The sequence below is a fragment of the Hyperoodon ampullatus genome, assembly GCF_949752795.1.
Source record: "Hyperoodon ampullatus genome assembly, chromosome: 13".
Taxonomy (NCBI): domain Eukaryota; kingdom Metazoa; phylum Chordata; class Mammalia; order Artiodactyla; family Ziphiidae; genus Hyperoodon; species Hyperoodon ampullatus.
The window spans coordinates 26966219-26983385 of record NC_136926.1 but is presented as its reverse complement, the minus strand read 5'-3'; the positions used below and the strand labels follow the sequence as shown (position 1 = coordinate 26983385).

The 17167-nt window shown below is 58.8% G+C and overlaps 1 protein-coding gene across 3 annotated transcripts in view; it reads left to right on the top strand.

Annotated features, from left to right (window-relative positions):
* PI4KA (phosphatidylinositol 4-kinase alpha) overlaps positions 1-14987 on the top strand; it is a gene marked incomplete at its 5' end in the record, with an annotated part of 95569 nt that extends 80582 nt beyond the window's left edge. For all 3 annotated transcript variants that reach the window (XM_079717690.1, XM_079717691.1, XM_079717692.1), the window contains 22 exons: positions 28-179; positions 1361-1468; positions 1636-1763; positions 2670-2789; positions 2880-2959; positions 3049-3242; positions 4002-4092; positions 4401-4568; positions 4771-4824; positions 6356-6476; positions 8002-8131; positions 8945-9015; positions 10091-10163; positions 10242-10312; positions 10897-11006; positions 11398-11502; positions 11592-11717; positions 12054-12174; positions 12349-12508; positions 13118-13207; positions 13666-13749; positions 14650-14987. In XM_079717690.1, the coding sequence (XP_079573816.1) occupies positions 28-179; positions 1361-1468; positions 1636-1763; positions 2670-2789; positions 2880-2959; positions 3049-3242; positions 4002-4092; positions 4401-4568; positions 4771-4824; positions 6356-6476; positions 8002-8131; positions 8945-9015; positions 10091-10163; positions 10242-10312; positions 10897-11006; positions 11398-11502; positions 11592-11717; positions 12054-12174; positions 12349-12508; positions 13118-13207; positions 13666-13749; positions 14650-14701 (2409 nt within the window). In that variant the 3' untranslated portion in view covers positions 14702-14987. The remainder of the gene's footprint in view (positions 1-27; positions 180-1360; positions 1469-1635; positions 1764-2669; positions 2790-2879; positions 2960-3048; positions 3243-4001; positions 4093-4400; positions 4569-4770; positions 4825-6355; positions 6477-8001; positions 8132-8944; positions 9016-10090; positions 10164-10241; positions 10313-10896; positions 11007-11397; positions 11503-11591; positions 11718-12053; positions 12175-12348; positions 12509-13117; positions 13208-13665; positions 13750-14649) is intronic.
* Positions 14988-17167: the final 2180 nt, after the last annotated feature.

The window sequence follows — 17167 nt, the reverse complement described above, 5'->3', positions numbered from 1 at the left end:
GCCAGCAGCATATCCCTTTCTGTCCAGTTCCTGGTGCAGCGGTTCGAGATTGCCAAATACTGCAGCTCTGACCAGGTGGAGATCTTCTCCAGCCTTCTGCAGCGGTCCATGTCTTTGAGCATCGGGGGCACTGCGGGGAGCATGAACCGGCATGTGGCGGCCATTGGGCCCCGCTTCAAGTGAGAGCTCACCCCAGGGCCTGCTCCCCTGGGTTTCCTGTGGTTGGTCACTTGTTCACCAGAAACTGACCGAGCCCCCAGTACATGCAGGGCCCCTGGGAAAGGCATCTGCACATGATGGCCGGGGCCACCACGCCCTCTCGGGGCTGGGGACATGGGCCAGCGTGCTGTCCACGGCAGGGAAGTGTGCAGGAGACGCTTTACATGGGGACCCGGCCAGCCAAACGCTGCGGGTGGGCAGCAGCAAAAGGATTCTGGTGACACATTGGAGAGGGAAAAACGGCCAGCTGTGTGGCAGAGCCTGGTGTAACAGCTCAGGCCCATTACCCTCTGAGGCCAGTTGTGCCAATTGCACACCAAGCCCTGTGCAAAACCAGCACACCAGGGGAGGGCACACACCCCCATAGGCAGCATGTGGCCCACTGGGCCTCAAACCAGGTGTGGTGGTCAGGGGCGCTGTGGACACAGCAGGAGGGCCTGGCCTGGCATGGGGAGGGCTCTTGACTGGGCCTGCAGATACCTGGGGGGTCAGATGGAAGGAGGGTGAGGGGCCCCTGCAGGTGGCCACCACTCCCCCTACCTGTTCCCCTCCCTGAGCTCTTGACTCATGTTCCTGCAGCCCACTGGGCACCCCCTCGGCCCGTGCTTCTCAAACCAGTACCCAAGGGCTAGTTCTCTTTTTCCCTAATTTCCAGTCTCTCATGGACCTATACTTTTACAAATTGCAATGAGAATGGGTTAGTAGGAGAGGATCCATGCTGGACCGTCCCAGCCATGGGAAGTGGCCATGGAGACGAGCAGGAGGGCTGCCCGTTCCTGACCAGCGCGTCTGCGGATGCCTGCAGGGCAGCCCTGATCTTGCAGAATCCAAGCAGATTGTTCTTAGAACCTGAGTTCTACCTTCGTAGTCCCCGTAGGTGATGGTACCTCAGGGAGTGGTTTGCAGTTTGTGGGACCAAAGCTTCTGGCCGAGGGCCAGAGTCACACACGTTGTTTTCCCCCCAACAAAAGTGAAGGTTTAAAAAACCTTTCGTAGGGCATCAGGGTACAGTAATCCGAGGTGGGTGACCACCTGCCCGATCCACAGCCCTGGCGGGAGGGCTCTGCCGCCCGCAGGTGGGCCCTGAGCTCAGGGAGAGGTTTGCAGGGGGTGCCACTCGCTGACTGGGGCCCTCTTGCAGGCTGCTGACCCTCGGCCTGACCCTCCTGCACGCGGACGTGCTTCCCAATGCGACCATCCGCAACGTGCTCCGCGAGAAGATCTACTCCACTGCCTTCGACTACTTCAGGTGCTGCCCCCACCCCCCCCAGCCCCAGGGCCTGGGTCACTCAGCCTGCTGGGTGCCGACCCCCTGCTTAGCGGCCCGACTTGTCATTAGGAGGCTGCGCGCCCCACCTCGCCGCGCTTCCTGACTCCTAGACCCTGGCACTCACCCTCGTCCCTGGCTGTTTGCAGTTGTCCCCCAAAGTTCCCTACGCAGGGAGAGAAGAGGCTGCGTGAGGACATAAGCATAATGATTAAGTTCTGGACCGCCATGTTCTCAGATAAGAAGTACCTGACTGCCAGCCAGCTCGTTCCCCCAGGTGAGCCCCAGCCTCAGCTGTGCTGCATGGTCACCGGAGGCCCACACCTGCCCGGTCACCTCTTCTCTGGCCGCTGCTGGGGAGCAGGAAGGAGGGCAGGGTCTCTAAGCAGACAGGCAGACACCCTTTGGTGTAACTTCCCAGTGCCGGGCCGTTCACAGGGGCCCCCTGTGTGCCCCACGGTCTGTATTGGACTACGGCCTGTGTGCTGGGAGGGATAGGGCACGGTCCATTGTCACCTGGTGGGGCCAGTCTTACCGGCAGGCGACTCCAACATGGGGGGTCGTGGGAACGTCCCCCGAGGACAGGCACTTGCCCTGCAGCAGTTGGGGACCAGGGGCAGTTTTCTGGAAGAGGTGACATGTGAGCTGCATCTCGGAGCATGGAGGGTGGACGGGGTCAGGGAAAGGCACTGAAGTGGGAGCCGGCAGCCGCCCCGCAGGAGGAAGCCCCGCTCTTGTTTCTCTGAAGCATGTAGCTGGTCACGCGCCCAGGCTCGGGGAGGCGCGTGTCTCCGCAGGCAGACACACGCGGACAGCCTGGCCACCACAAAAGGGAAAAGCAGGCACAGTGATTGTAAGCAGCTCTTGGCTCCACTTAGAGCAGGGCAGGCAGCCCTGCCATCTGTCCCCACGGGTCCCTGAGTCATCGCCATGTAGGAGGACACCGGGAGGTCAGTGCCATAATTGATCAAGGCGGCTCCTCGATTTGCTTTGCTTTGGGCTCAGGGGAACATAACACAGTTTAGAAAGCTTCCATCTGCAGTGGTTCATGAGGAACTTTGCAGACGCCTGGTTCGTCCAGGGAAGCCGCCACTGGCCGTCTCCCCCACCTGCTCTCCCACAGCTGCCTTGTCTGTGGTGAAGGTCCAGACACCTCTTTCTAGAATGCTGTGTCTGCCCACAGATAACCAGGACACCCGGAGCAACCTGGACATAGCGGTTGGCTCGCGCCAGCAGGCTACACAGGGCTGGATCAACACCTACCCGCTGTCTAGCGGCATGTCCACCATCTCCAAGAAGTCAGGTCGGTGGGGCTTTGCTGCCTGGTCCCTTGGGTCCTCGGGGTCATAGAGCAGCTCCAAGGGACACTCTGTGCCCCCCCCTCCGTCCCCAGGCATGTCCAAGAAGACCAACCGGGGCTCCCAGCTGCACAAGTACTACATGAAGCGCCGGACGCTGCTGCTGTCCCTGTTGGTGAGGCCTGTGCGCCATGCCTGCAGCGCTGGGGTGGGGGAGGGGCGCGGGCCATGCAGAGGCGCATCCATGTCTGTGTCCCTCACCAGGCCACTGAGATCGAGCGTCTCATCACGTGGTACAACCCACTGTCGGCCCCGGAGCTAGAGCTGGACCAGGCTGGAGAGAGCAGCGTGGCCAACTGGAGGTCCAAGTACATCAGCCTGAGCGAGAAGCAGTGGAAGGACAATGTGAACCTCGCCTGGAACATCTCTCCTCATCTGGCCGTGCAGCTGCCAGCCAGGTGGGCTGCCTGAGAGGCCCTGCGGGAGGTCCAGCACAAGGCACCTGGCAGGGGGAGGGCACGTGTTACAGCCAAGGACTGTAAGGGAAGAGCCATCATAGCCCCAGACGCTCCCTAGTCCTGTGCAGTGGTGGGGTCTGTCCTGCCGGGGGCCCAGCACCCTGGAGCCCGAGGAGATAACATCAGGGCACCCCAGGGCCTCACCTTGTTTGATGAGGAAAGGAAACACCTGTGGTTACTCTGGGAGGTAGGCCTGGCAGCCAAGTGTCCTGTGAGCTATCCTGAGGCAGCTCTTAACAGGGACAGGACTCAGGCTGGTAGGTGCTGAGAGGGGCTTCCCAGGCCCCCTGTGCTGAATCCCAGTAGACTCCATGTGCCTGTGTGCAGTGTGGGCCTTTCTTCCCCAGAGCCCATGCTGCATACTTACTGCTTCCTTCTTTGGGTCCTAAGTCCTTCTCAGGACAGGATCGGTCACACCTGAACACTTTGCACCCACCCTCCCACCTGCTAGTGTGCCTTCTGGCCCACAGGTGCCACACCGTGGATGGGTACTTTGGGGGCCAGGCCAAGGGAGGTGTCCTTGGAAGGATCATTCCTGCTCCAGGGAGTTCTGCCCTTGGGTCACAGCCGGTCACAGTAAACACCATGTCAGTAGCCACAGTGCTCAGATGTCACTGGGTGTTGGTCCACATCCCTTAGTCCAGGGCTCCCCCAGCCCCCGTCTTCGGTGTCTGCCACCCACACCCTCTGTGCCTGCAGGTTCAAAAACACAGAAGCTATTGGCAATGAGGTGACCCGTCTGGTTCGCTTGGACCCAGGAGCCGTTAGTGACATCCCCGAAGCCATCAAGGTAGCGTGGCGGGTAGTATGCCAGGGCCTGGTCCTAAGTGCACAGAAACAAATCTGCCTCCAGGGATGCCTGGAGGCGAGGAACACAGCCAAAACCCACTGACCTCAGTGGTACCACGATTTTTCCGATCTCTTGTGTTATCTACTCTTCGGATGAAACATTTACTGTGTTTACAGTAGAAAAACGTTGAGTGTATTTTACCCTGGTTGAAGTTGTGCTGTTGTATGTAATGTGTCAGAAGCTGTTGTAAATGCCTTGCGGTTTTCACTCCTTGGGGCCATCCCTGTGACTCCCTGCTTCCTCTCCAGTTCCTGGTCACCTGGCACACCATCGACGCCGATGCCCCCGAGCTCAGCCATGTGCTGTGCTGGGCGCCCGCAGACCCACCCACAGGCCTGTCCTACTTCTCCAGCATGTACCCGCCGCACCCACTCACGGCGCAGTACGGGGTCAAAGTCCTACGGTCCTTTCCACCGGTGAGCCCATCTGCTGGGTCAGCCTCGGGGGGCTGCCCAGCCCCACGGGGGGACGAAGGGCAGGCCTGATCGAGGGTGAGGATGTGTCCTGGGGGTGGAGTGATAGCAGGGCCAGTCCAGGTGGGGTGGGGCCCTGGGACCCCTGTCCTGCGTGTGCTCTCACCCCTCCCTGAGTCATGGCTGCTCCTCCCCCACCACACAGGATGCCATCCTGTTCTACATCCCCCAGATCGTGCAGGCCCTCAGGTATGACAAGGTAAGGCATGCAGCATGGGCCGACCAGCCTGGAGGGCTGGGCGGGCAGCGGGACGGAGCCCAGGAGCAGGGCCACTGAGCTGGGACCTGGGCCCGAGGTCTCTCACCCCCATGTGGTCGTCCAGCGCCCGAGGCCCAGTCCTGCTGTGCTGGGTGAGCAGATTCTGGAAACATTGCTGGCTGCTTCCTCAGGGTGGGCAACCTGGCCTGGGACCTGTACCTGCTTTGATGGGGGGTCTCAGCAGGTCCCCTAGCTCCCAAATCCAGCTCCCCGTCTCCTGGGGGGAGTGGCCAAGGGGTTGGAGGAGACAGTGTATGTATTAGTGAGCTCAGGCCACCCTGGCAAAGTACACAGACTCGGGGCTTAAACTACAGGGAGCTCCTTCCACACAGTCTTGAGGCTGGACATCTGAGATCCAGGTGTCAGCAGGGCTGGTTTGCCCGAGGCCCTCTCCTCGCTGTGTAGACAGGCGGCTTCTCCCTGTATCCCCACATGGCTCTCCCTTTGTCTGTCCTAATCTCTTCTTATAAGGATACAAGTCAGATCGGATCAGGGCCCCCTGCTGATCTCATGTAACTTCATCAGTTCTTTAAAGGCCTATATCCAAATACAGTCACATTCTGTGGTGGGGGGGAGGACTTCAACATATGAATGGGGGGTGGGGGCGGATAATTCAGCCGTAACAGTGTACATGCACATAGGGGCCTGGCACAGGGCCTGGACAGAAAACACCCACGGGGTGACCACAGCCCAGAGCCCTCACCACCCGCGCTTCATCCCGGTGCCACCCTCAAGCCTGCATCTGAGAGCAGCAGCGTCTACCCCTCCTGCTCCTGCCCATACACCCCCCTGCCCTGGGCCCACAGGGCCCCAGAACACCCCATGCCCCAGCCAAGCCTGGAGACCCTGCACTGGAGGTTGCACATTCATGGTTCATCTTTAGATCTAGTTGCTGGGTTAGAATTGGGTTATTTGAAGTTTGACCTGTTTGGGAAGCCCACCCACCCAAGTTGAGGACATCTGTCCAAGGAATACTTTACCAGATGGGCCGCAAATGACTGTGGGGAGGGAGAGGCTGCCCCCCAGAAGTCTTCCAGAAAGGCCAGCTGCCTTTGTAACCTAGGACATGGGAATTCAGCCTGAGCTGGGAATGACGTAGGGTTTTCTGGGATCCGTCCATCACTGGGCAGCATCTTCTAGACACCAGTCCACAGGGGCGCATTTGAAACCCGCCTGCCCACGCGTCATGCTTGACGACAGCAGAAGCTGGTTAGAGTCCAGGGCTTAGAGTCCAGAGGAGGGAACAGAGGAGACAAAAGCTGGCACGTGCCTGCATAGACAAAGACCCCAGCGGCTGGCCAGCCAGCTGGACTCGGGCTGGACTCCGCAGCCCAGGAGAGGTGCTCACAGCCGGCACCGCTCGACCACACTTCTTTCTGGGTCTGCCAAGCGTGGAGTCATTGCTGCTTGGGTGAGAGTGGCCTCTCTTGGTGGAGTGTGGCCAGCCTGGGCTGACCTTGCTTTCCTACAGATGGGCTATGTGAGGGAGTATATTCTGTGGGCGGCATCCAAGTCCCAGCTCTTGGCACACCAATTCATCTGGAACATGAAGACGAACATCTATGTGGATGAAGAGGGGCACCAGAAAGACCGTGAGTGCCCGTCCCTCGGGCCCCACCCCGTCCTCACCACCTGCCCAGGGTCATCATTCCTCCACTCCCACCTCTGACCCCTGCCTGGCCCCCAAGACTCTGTGGCTCCGTCCTGCAACTCCTCAGGCAGCGCTTCCCGAACCAGGTCGTCCCAGGACCCTCACACCCTTGAAAACTACAGAGACCCTCAAAGAGCTTGGGTTTATGTGGCCTTTGGCCATCCATGCTCACCAACATTAGAAATTAAAAATAGAGGGCTTAAAAAATAAATAAATAAAAATAAAAATAATAGAGGGCTTCCCTGGTGGTGCAGTGGTTAAGAATCTGCCTGCCAATGCAGGGGCAAGGGTTCGAGCCCTGGTCTGGGAAGATCCCACATGCCGCGGAGCAACTAAGCCCATGTGCCACAACTACTGAGCCTGTGCTCTAGAGCCCGCGAGCCACAACTACTGAGCCCGTGTGCCACAACTACTGAAGCCCGCGTGCCTAGAGCCCATGCTCTGCAACAAGAGAAGCCACCGCAATGAGAAGCCTGTGCACCGCAACGAAGAGTAGCCCCTGCTCGTTGCAACCAGAGAAAGCCTGCTCGCAGCAACAAAGACCCAGCGCAGCCAAAAAAAAAAAAAAAAAAAATAGAGACCCATCTCACATAAACATAACTTCTAAAGAAGTGAGCGAGAAGAGTAGCATTGTTTAACACGTTTACAGGCCCCTTTAGTGCCTGTGGGAGATGAGGTCATCAGTGCGGTGGGAGATCCCCTCACTCTGCCTCTGCATTTCATGTCAGAATATGCTGTTTGGGCTGAAGTGGCTGCAGGAGATGGGGCCTTGCTGACCCATAGTTGGAAACAGAGGAGTGTATGGTGTTCAGGCCCCCATGGGTGCTCCCCGCCAACGCTGCCAAGCTTGGCAGGACGGTTTCTCAGGGGTTCAGTGCAGTGAGGGGTCTGAACCGTGTTGTGAGCCTCTCTCTCTGTTCATCCAGCCCCTGCTTGCCCTGCACTCGCCCCTCGCAGGACCTATAACACCCGCTGTGGTCACACCCAACGTGCAGGGTAGGGTCTCCAGCGCTCACGCATTTCGTGACACAGTACTTAAAGATCCCGTGTGTGGAGCCCCAGCTGCCTCACAGGACAGGAACGTTTCTGAGTGCTGGGAAACTGTCAGGCTTTTTTGTCAAGTTTAACAAAGTTTTGTAGTTGTTTTCCTTAAATGGCAGATTCATTTTATTCATTTTCAAGAAAATATCTGCCATAAGTCTACGTCTGAGTGACTTTACCTTGTCTCTTAGTCACTCCTTCAAGTAAAAATGACGTTCCCTGGAAGAGGGGACAGTCACATGCAGGTGCTCCCCTGAGACCACCACACGCTTCAGGTGCGGCCCCCGTGAGCATCCGTGATCCTGGGGCCCTCCACTCGCCACAGCCTCACGGGCGTCAGCACCCTGAGGAGGGCAGACCTCCTCTGGATGGGGTCTGGAGAGAGGGTCCCCGGGACTGCAGGCTCACCCTCGGTTTCTCTGCAGCTGACATTGGCGACCTCCTGGAGCAGCTGGTGGAAGAGATCACAAGCTCCCTGTCCGGCCCGGCCAAGGACTTCTACCAGCGGGAATTCGACTTCTTCAACAAGATCACTAATGTGTCAGCCATCATCAAGTAAGTGGCATCTTCTCCAGGCCTCACTTGTGGGAGCTGCCCAAGGAGCTTTGTAGACATGGCCCCCCGACGTCCCCCGCTAAGGAACAGCCAGACAGGGAGTCTGCTCCCGCCGTCCAGGGCCCCCGCAGGCATAGCAGATACACAGAAAGCAACATCTCAGGTTCACTTTGGGTCTTGCCCAAGCCTGAGGACATCTGCTCTCCAGGTTCTGATGGTCCCCGTGGAGTTAGGGAAACGAGACTCCTTTGCAGCCCCGAGGTCCTTTCTTGATTCACCTCCTGGGCCCCCATTCACATGGAGCAGACGCCGACCTTGGACGTCTTGGCCACCCATTTGTGCAGGATGGGGCCCCGGAGTTGTGGATACTGGCCAGGCGCCTGGGGAGGCAGCAGGGGAGCCCTAGTGCCGTTCCTCCAGGCGCCTAGTCCCCACACTGTCCCCAGTGCTCAGGCTCCCCCCCTACCCCATCACTGCGGGCCATGTGTCCCATGGTCCTCTCCTGACGAGTTCTAAGCAGAGCAGCAATGTGGCAGCAGAGATGGAGGGTCAGGGTGGACTCCTTGGGCCTCTGTCACGTGAGAGGCGTGATTCCATTTCACTCGCCTTGTCATGGGGCACAGAGGTCTGAGGGTCTGCCCGAGGCCACACTGCCAGTAAACCACGGAGCCCGCAGCCTGACCCCCACAGCAGCGCACACCCCATTCCCCCGCCCCAAGTGGCGGAGCACAGGGCTAGGGCCCTCGGACAGGAGGGCCTGTCTGTGCCCCGAAGCCACAGACACCAGCGTCTCATCTGTGTCTTGTTCTCCAGGCCCTACCCTAAAGGTGATGAGAGGAAGAGGGCTTGTCTGTCGGCTCTGTCTGAAGTGAAGGTGCAGCCTGGTGAGCAGGGCTCGAGGCCAGTGAGACGGGGGTCTGGGGGGCCCTGGGTGCCCGGCACCCCTCTCCAGAACCTTCCCCTGCCAGTGGTCACTCTTGGTTCTCCTAGCTACAGCTGTTTTCTGAAGGCCGAGGCCCTGTCCTTGGCAGCTGCGGTTCTAGAAGGTTCCTGAGCTCCAGTGTAACAGAAGCAACGCAGGCCACACAGTGGGCTTAGGGAGGAGCGAGGGCATCCCAGGTGTGCTTAGGGCCTGTAGGATGAGGGGGCCCATGATCCCCTCCCTGGTGCTCTTGCTACGTGGTCAGATCCGTGTCTTTTCAAGACAAGACGGGAACCCAGACGTCACCGCACAGCTCTCTGTTCTTAAGTGTCTCACACACTTGTTCTTCAAAACCCTGGCCTTGCACACTTGCCCACTGCCCGCCTCAGTGGTGGGCACCAGTGCAGGGCCCTGGGTGGGCCTCTCCTGACCGTGCTAAGCCCTGCCCAGCCCCGCCCCAGAGAACACTCAGCCTCCCGGAGGACACCATGCTGCCGGGTCATGTCCCCGAGGCACTGGGGAGCCAGCTGGGCGCTAGAGCAGAGTGGAGCTCAGGCCGTGTAAGGGAGGCTGGGTTGGCGAGGGAAGGAAGATGGATGAGGTGGGGGCCCGCATGCTCCCCAGGGGCCCAGTCCCTCCCACCAGGACCCCGCCTCAAGCACCCCCACCTCCGGGGGCTTGGGGAACTGTGGTCCCTGACCAGGAAGGGCTTTCTCTCGACCTGCACTGACAAGGTCAATCTGGGGGTGTCACGTGGGTGGGCGCTGGGGCTCCTGTGTCCTGTGGCATTGGCAGCCAGTGGCCTGAGAAGCTGAGGGTTTAGGGTGTCCTCTTGGAGAAGCGTCTGCAGGAGGTGGTGGCCCCATGTGGAACGTCCCAGGGAAACAGCACAGAGTCAGGGAGGACGGCCTTACCAGCCTCGGAACAAGGAGTCTGTGGTGCCGCAGGCAAGGCCCTTGAGGCCTCAGCACAACTCCGTCTGCTGGGAAAGCCTCATCCTGCTCGGGCCCTGGAATGTCCCTTCTGTCCCCTCACAGGCTGCTACCTGCCCAGCAACCCCGAGGCCATCGTGCTGGACATCGACTACAAGTCCGGGACGCCCATGCAGAGGTGAGGCACCCCCCGCAAGCTCCCCCTCACGGGCTCCCATTCCCTGTCACTTGCGCCCCGTTCTCTCTTGTTTTCCAGCGCTGCAAAGGCCCCGTATCTGGCTAAGTTCAAGGTGAAACGATGTGGAGTTAGTGAACTTGAGAAGGAAGGTCAGTGGGGCACGTCCGATGTAGTTTGGGGTCCCCATGAACGGTGACGGCCTCCGGCCAGTCAGTCTGGGCCCTTGTCTGGGGGTGGCAGGCACGTGTGCAGTGACAAGAGGCCCCGGGGAGGACTGGTTGGCTTGGCTGCCATGCGAGTGACCGCAGGCTGGCAGCCTCCACAGCAGGAGTCGATTCTCTCCCAGTCTGGAGGCCGGGGTGTCAGCAGGGCCCTGCTCCCCGCTGAAGTGCTGGGAAGGATCCTTCCGGCCTCTTCCCGGGACAGGGCATGGTTGTTCCTCAGCTGTGGCTGCCACATACGTCACACTCTGCAGTTCTGGAGGCGGGGCATGAATGTGGGGAGCACAGCAGCACAAGGGTGATGGCCCTGGGTCCTCGCTCCTCAGCTGTTCTTAGGAAGAGACCCTGGCCCCATGGCCCCACCCACTGACCCCCGGTGTCTGCTTCCTTAGGGTTTTGCAGAGATGATCCCTAAGGTTCTGTGTTGCTTCAGGCACATGATCAGGGCTCGCCCCCAGCATCCTCAGAGGGCCTCTCTGCCCGCTGCTGACAGGCAGCCTCTCCCTCTGCAGGTCTGCGGTGCTGCTCAGACTCCGAGGATGAGGGCAGCACGCAGGAGGCCGATGGCCAGAAAATCTCCTGGCAAGCAGCCATCTTCAAAGTGGGAGACGACTGCCGGCAGGTAGTGGGCTGGGCAGGCAGGGCAGGGCCGGAGGTGGGCGGGGCAGGGGCAGGCCCGCCTCTCTCCAAGGCTCCAGGCACACTTCTCAGCATCACACAGAAATAGGAATCCTTGGTTCCCCATTTGGTTCTGTTGCCTTGGAGTACATCAGGGCTTTCTGCTAAACCCCTCCCGCTGTACACCCTGGCTGCTCAGGGGGAACCACCCCGGGGGGATGGGTGTCCCTTACACCCACCGCCAGGCAGTGCATCCTCGCAGTCTGCCCAGGGAGCAGTGGGCAGTGAGACTCACCGGGGCCTCCCTCCCTCCTCCCCCTCCCCCTCACTGGGCAGGGCTGCAGGCACCTGGAGCCAGCAGCCCACTACCACCCTGAGTCTCTCCTGGTTCCCAGGACATGCTGGCCCTGCAGATCATCGACCTCTTCAAAAACATCTTCCAGCTGGTTGGCCTGGATCTCTTCGTCTTTCCGTACCGGGTGGTGGCCACCGCCCCTGGGGTAAGTTCCCCAAGCAGTTGCTTGGGCACTGCCCCTGTCCCTCGCCCTGTGGTGTGCCCGCAGCCTCAGCCTCGGCCCTTCCTCCCTAGTGCGGGGTGATCGAGTGCATCCCTGACTGTACCTCTCGGGACCAGCTGGGCCGCCAGACCGACTTTGGCATGTACGACTATTTCACACGCCAGTACGGGGATGAGTCCACGCTGGCCTTCCAGCAGGTGGGCATCAGGGCGGCCCCACTGCCCCACAGCCCCAGCTCCCGCGTTGGTCAGCACCCTGTTTTCCAAGTCCTCGTATGTCTGGGGGTAAAACCAGGGTATCTGTAACCTTCCTTGGGATGAAAGGCGTGCCTCGAGAGGGGCTCCCCAGGAGAAAGCTGACAGGAGTTGAAGGGGGGAAGGGGCCACCGCCCTGCACCTCAGATGCACCCACTTGTCACTCCAGCTACCAAGGTCTGGCTTGCTGATGTAGGCGCAGGCTCAGGGGTTCTAGGGTGCCTGCAGGCCCAAGAGGGCACAGCTCCGGGGCATCCTGAGCATGCTGTCTCTGCACAGGCGCGCTATAACTTCATCCGCAGCATGGCTGCCTACAGCCTCCTGCTGTTCCTGCTGCAGATCAAGGACCGGCACAACGGCAACATCATGCTGGACAAGAAGGGCCACATCATCCACATCGGTGCGTGGGCATCCTGCCACGGGGGCACCAGGGCAGGGGCTCTGGGGGTTGGGGAGCTGGGCTTCCTTTCCAGCCGCTGCTCCCCAGCGTCCCCAGGAAACAGCGGCTACAGGGCATACACCCAGCTTTGCCCTGCAGCTGATCCCAGCACGATGGCTCTTTGGGGTATTGCAGACTTTGGCTTCATGTTTGAAAGCTCCCCGGGTGGCAACCTTGGCTGGGAACCAGACATCAAGCTGACGGACGAGATGGTGATGATCATGGGGGGCAAGATGGAGGCCACCCCCTTCAAGTGGTTCATGGAGATGTGTGTCCGCGGCTACCTGGCCGTGCGGTAAGCCCCGCGGATGGGGCGGGGGGCAGGGAGGGGCTACCATACTGGACCTGTTCATCCAGCAAGCCCCGCCCGCCCCTCAAAGCTCCCCTCGGGTCATCTCAGGCCTTTGGTGGACACAGGACTGGCGTTGGGGTGGGGGGACGCACGGGAGGCCCCCTGAGGCTTCGCCTTCCTGTCACGTCTCTGCCACCTGTGCCAGCAGCATCTTGCTCCAGGCATCAGTGACCCGCCATGTTCTGCATCTCCCAGGCTTGGCCTCGCCTGCCGACGCCTTGGGGCCCCTCTGAGCACCCCACCTGCCCTTCCTCCCTAGCCTGAGCCCCTGCACCCCCAGGCTGCGTGCCAGGGACTCAAGTCCTGGCTTCCGAGTGTCATGTGGCCGAAGCCACAGAGCAGTGTGGGGACACCTGGACTCCAACCCGAGTCTGCTGAAGCCTGCATGGCGTGTACGCGGTTCCCTTCAAGAAGGGAGGATCCCTTCCTCAGCCGGGCACAGAACCACGGCAGGGGCCGAGGGCAGGCCCTGGGCAGGGGCTGCATGTTGACCACAGGCAGGGCCCCCACCCAGGTTGGCCTCTATCCACCTCCCTCCCTGCCTCTCCCCAGGCCCTACATGGACGCCGTCGTCTCTCTGGTCACTCTCATGCTGGACACGGGCCTTCCCTGCTTCCGCGGCCAGACAATCAAGCTCTTGAAGTAGGTCCGGCAGGCAGGCCACTTGGGGGCAGCTGTCCCCTGAGATGGGAGCCCCTCGAGTGCTGGTAACGGGGTCTGTTATTGAGGCCAAGTGCTCCCCCTTGGACGCCCAGACAGATGGGGTCCTGGGTGAGGTGCTGTCCCCAGACCTCCCGTGTGTGAGGTGCCTTGGCTTAGGTGGAGGATGTACCCTGCGGCCCTTCGTCCCTCAAGGGTGTGTCTGGGCCAAGCCCTGGGGCTGCAGTGGCTCAGCCCCCTGCCAGTCCTACCCTGGCCACAGGCCCCTGGGCCCGGGAGGTGCTGGGAAGGGGCCCAAGCCCTCAAGGCCAGCTGGGAACCGTGTCCCCACAGGAGGCCAGGCCACTAAGTGCAGCCCACCAGCCAGCCCACGTCCCTGCGGGGAGGGCAGCCTGGAGCCCTGGGGGCGGCAGCCCTGACACGGCCCTTCCCCCCGCCAGGCACAGGTTCAGCCCCAACATGACAGAGCGAGAGGCTGCGAATTTCATTCTGAAGGTGATTCAGAGCTGCTTCCTCAGCAACAGGCAAGTCACCCTGTCCTGCTCCACCCATGCACCCGTGTCACCTATCCAGTGTTCAGTGGGCACCTGTGCAGGCCCACACCTGGGCCAGGTGACAGGATGCACTGCCCTGAGATGCCCGGCCCAGCGGGGCAGAAAGTGAGTTCTGAGAGGCTTCATCCCCCTTCAGCTGCTGTGTGGGCCGTGACAGGAGGGGCCTGGTGGGGGAACTGGGGCCACTAGAAGCGGTGGGGCCAGGCCTCAGTGACAGGCCTGGGAATAGGCTCCCAGGGGCTGTGACAGTCGAAGGTGGCCTTGAGGTTTCTAGGCTCAACAACAGGGTGAGCGAGGGGAGTCCAGGCCCTGGGAGGTGCAGAGGCCCCAGGCCCACACCCTGGGGACAGAGAACGGCTCCAGTGGACCCACCGAGGTCCAGTGGCACAGGAGCGCCACTTTGTTTTGCTGACTGGGGAGCAGAGAAGTGGGGTGGCTCAGGGTAGCAGGAGGGGTTTGGAGGGCGGCATGAGGCAGGCTCTCCTGATGGTGATATGAGGCGGGGGGTGGGGCAGAGGGGGAGCGCACAGACCCCTTCCAGCCACATGCCAGGCCCCAGGGCTGGGAGTCAACTCCCTACAGACGCACCCCCAGGGCACATCCCAGGCCCCAGGACCGAGGGCAGGCGTCTGGCTGAGGAAGGGCATCCTCTTGAGCCCACTTTGGGGCCCATGAGCAAGGAGACGGGGCATAACAGGGAGGCTGTGGCCATGGGTGAGGGAGCAAGTGTCCCAGGGAGAGGGGCTGGTGGGCGGACAAAAAGTCCACGATCGGGCACTCGGCCTCCAGGGGTGTAGCAGGGCGGCTCAGGGGGTCGGGTCCCCAGACCAGCACAGGCCCCTCACAATCCCCTCTGCTGTCTGCTCCCAGGAGCCGGACCTATGATATGATCCAGTACTATCAGAACGACATCCCCTACTGAGGGGCAGAGTGCCGCAATCACTGCCTGCTGCTGTGCACGGCCTGCCACTTCATCCGATGGACAGATGGGCCGAGATGCCCCTGCAGAGCCCGGCAACCCGCTGCCTCCCAAGGTGTCCCCTACATGGCCTGTGTGGCTGGAATGACAATCAGAGCCAGTCTTTGCACAGGTGTGAGCTATGCTTGCACTGGACACATTCCCTACCTGTCTTGTCTCAGAGGTACATGAAGTATTTTCTTGTGTATAAAAAATGGAAAAATTATATTCAACCTAAGATTCAACCAACGTGAACAAAATAAAAACAAAAAAACTGCGTTGGAACCAATCCAATCCTAAGTGCACGTTCAGCTGGGGGTGGGGGCCGCCTGCCCAGGAGCCTTGCAGCCACGAGGGGCCATCCCTGGTGCCCTGGCTGTGAGCTTCACAAAGATGACTCACCACAGCACAGATGTACCGAAAATAGCACTGTATTTTCCCTGATGGCTCTCAGGGCTCCCGCAGAGGCCACCCGGCCGCCCCATTCTCATCTCTCCTCCGCAGGCGTCGCTCTGCATCCTGCCTCTGCTCTGGTCCTTCCCGGTGTCCCTCTCGACCACCTTCAGGTCCTCTACTCCAGGACACCACCATCCTCATGCATCAGCCTCCCCGCAGTGTCCATCCCCACCCACATGACCCTCCAAAGACCCAAAACTTAAAAAACGATGACAGAATATCTACAAATAAGTCACACACAAGATGGGCTAAAAAGCAGGTAAGGACTTCCCTGGTGGCGCAGCAGTTAAGAATCTGCCTCCCAATGCAGGGGACATGGGTTCAAGCCCTGGTCTGGGAAGATCCCACATGCTGTGGAGCAACTAAGCCCGTGTGCCACAACTGCTGAGCCTGTGCTCTAGAGCCCGCAAGCCACAGCAGCTAAGCCCACGTGCCACAAGTACAGAAGCCCGTGCACTGCAACAAAGAGTAGCCCCTGCTCGCCACAACTAGAGAAAGCTTGCACACAGCATCGAAGACCCAACGCAGCCAAAAATAATTAATTTTAAAAATAAAAAAAAAAAAAGCAGGTAAGATACAGGTGAAGAGACAACCAATCAATGAAAGGCGGAACAATGAAATTACCAAAAATGAGGCATAAAGAAAAGGAGAGTTGAATGAGACACTCCAGTCACCCACGACAGGATTCCAGAGTTGGTGAAAAACACCCACTCAGCTGCAGGAAGCACAGTATAAATAAATACAAAGAAGCAGCCAATATGTAAGTTAAAAGAACTTCTAAAAAAATTAATCCAAAAGAAGGCAGGAAAGGAAAAAAAATAAATAACATGGGACAAAAAGTTTCACAGTAGCAGATGACAGTCCCACTGCATCATTAATTCTGTTAAGTATGGACAACTGAGCAGTCAGGAGGCAGGAATTATAAACATGGATAAACGTGAGACCCAATTATATGCTGATGACAAGCAGTGCACTTTATAGTCATGGACCTGACGCAGAAGTAGAGGAAATAGATTCACCATCATTGTGTGTACATGTGTTTCTGAAGCAAAATTTGACAGAATTCAGGGGAGAAATAAACTAGTAGAGTTGGAGATTTTAACATCCTTCTCTGCACAAGCGATAGAACACAGGATGCCGTCACACATGTAGCCCTGATGGCGATGAAATGCAGTCCGTCAGCAGCAGCACCCCATCCGTACCTGTTCACCATGTCAGGCTGATCCCACGGAATTGTTAGGAATCAATAAGATATCTGGAAGAACCCTAAATACTTAGAGTAGAACTGAAACACCAGACAAAATACATGTAAGAGCCAAGGGGATGATCCGAGTTAAATGCTTTAAGGTCGTGTTTGGGGAGGTGGGTAGAGGTGAGCCCATTCAAGTAGAAAGGAAACCAGAATATCGGGTGTGACTTCCAGAAAGATCAAACAGAAAACCAGGAAGAGGGGGGAGCATAGGAAGTGCAGGACAGACACACTATAAAATGTAGAAACACAGGCAAACACAGTAGAACTGATTTGAAACCACAGTACTTGGAAAGGAAGCTTGTCAAACTGGCTTTAAAATGAAAGTCAATTGAATGGCACATCCAAGACTCTTGCAATATGGCAAATTATACATCTTGAAAAGTTAGAAATGCTATTTACAGTACTGGGTAGAAAAATCTAAATCCACAAGCTGACAAGCAAATAGGTTTCTTTAGAGACAAAAAACAAAATGAAATTTAAAATCTTAAGAACAGTCAAGTTCCTCTTTCGATGATGCAGGAGACAAAAGACCAACCCAAGAGCCTGATACCTTCGAGGAGTTTCTGGGGAAGCTTGGTCCACACTCAGGACGGGGTGTACCCAAAACATCACTCCTTGATGTGAGTGTCTGTGAAAAACTCTGAAATGCTTAAAGGTGATATACTGACAGCTGTCCCCTTAGACAATACAGTGTTTCACCAGCTCTGTTCAGCTCTTGGCAC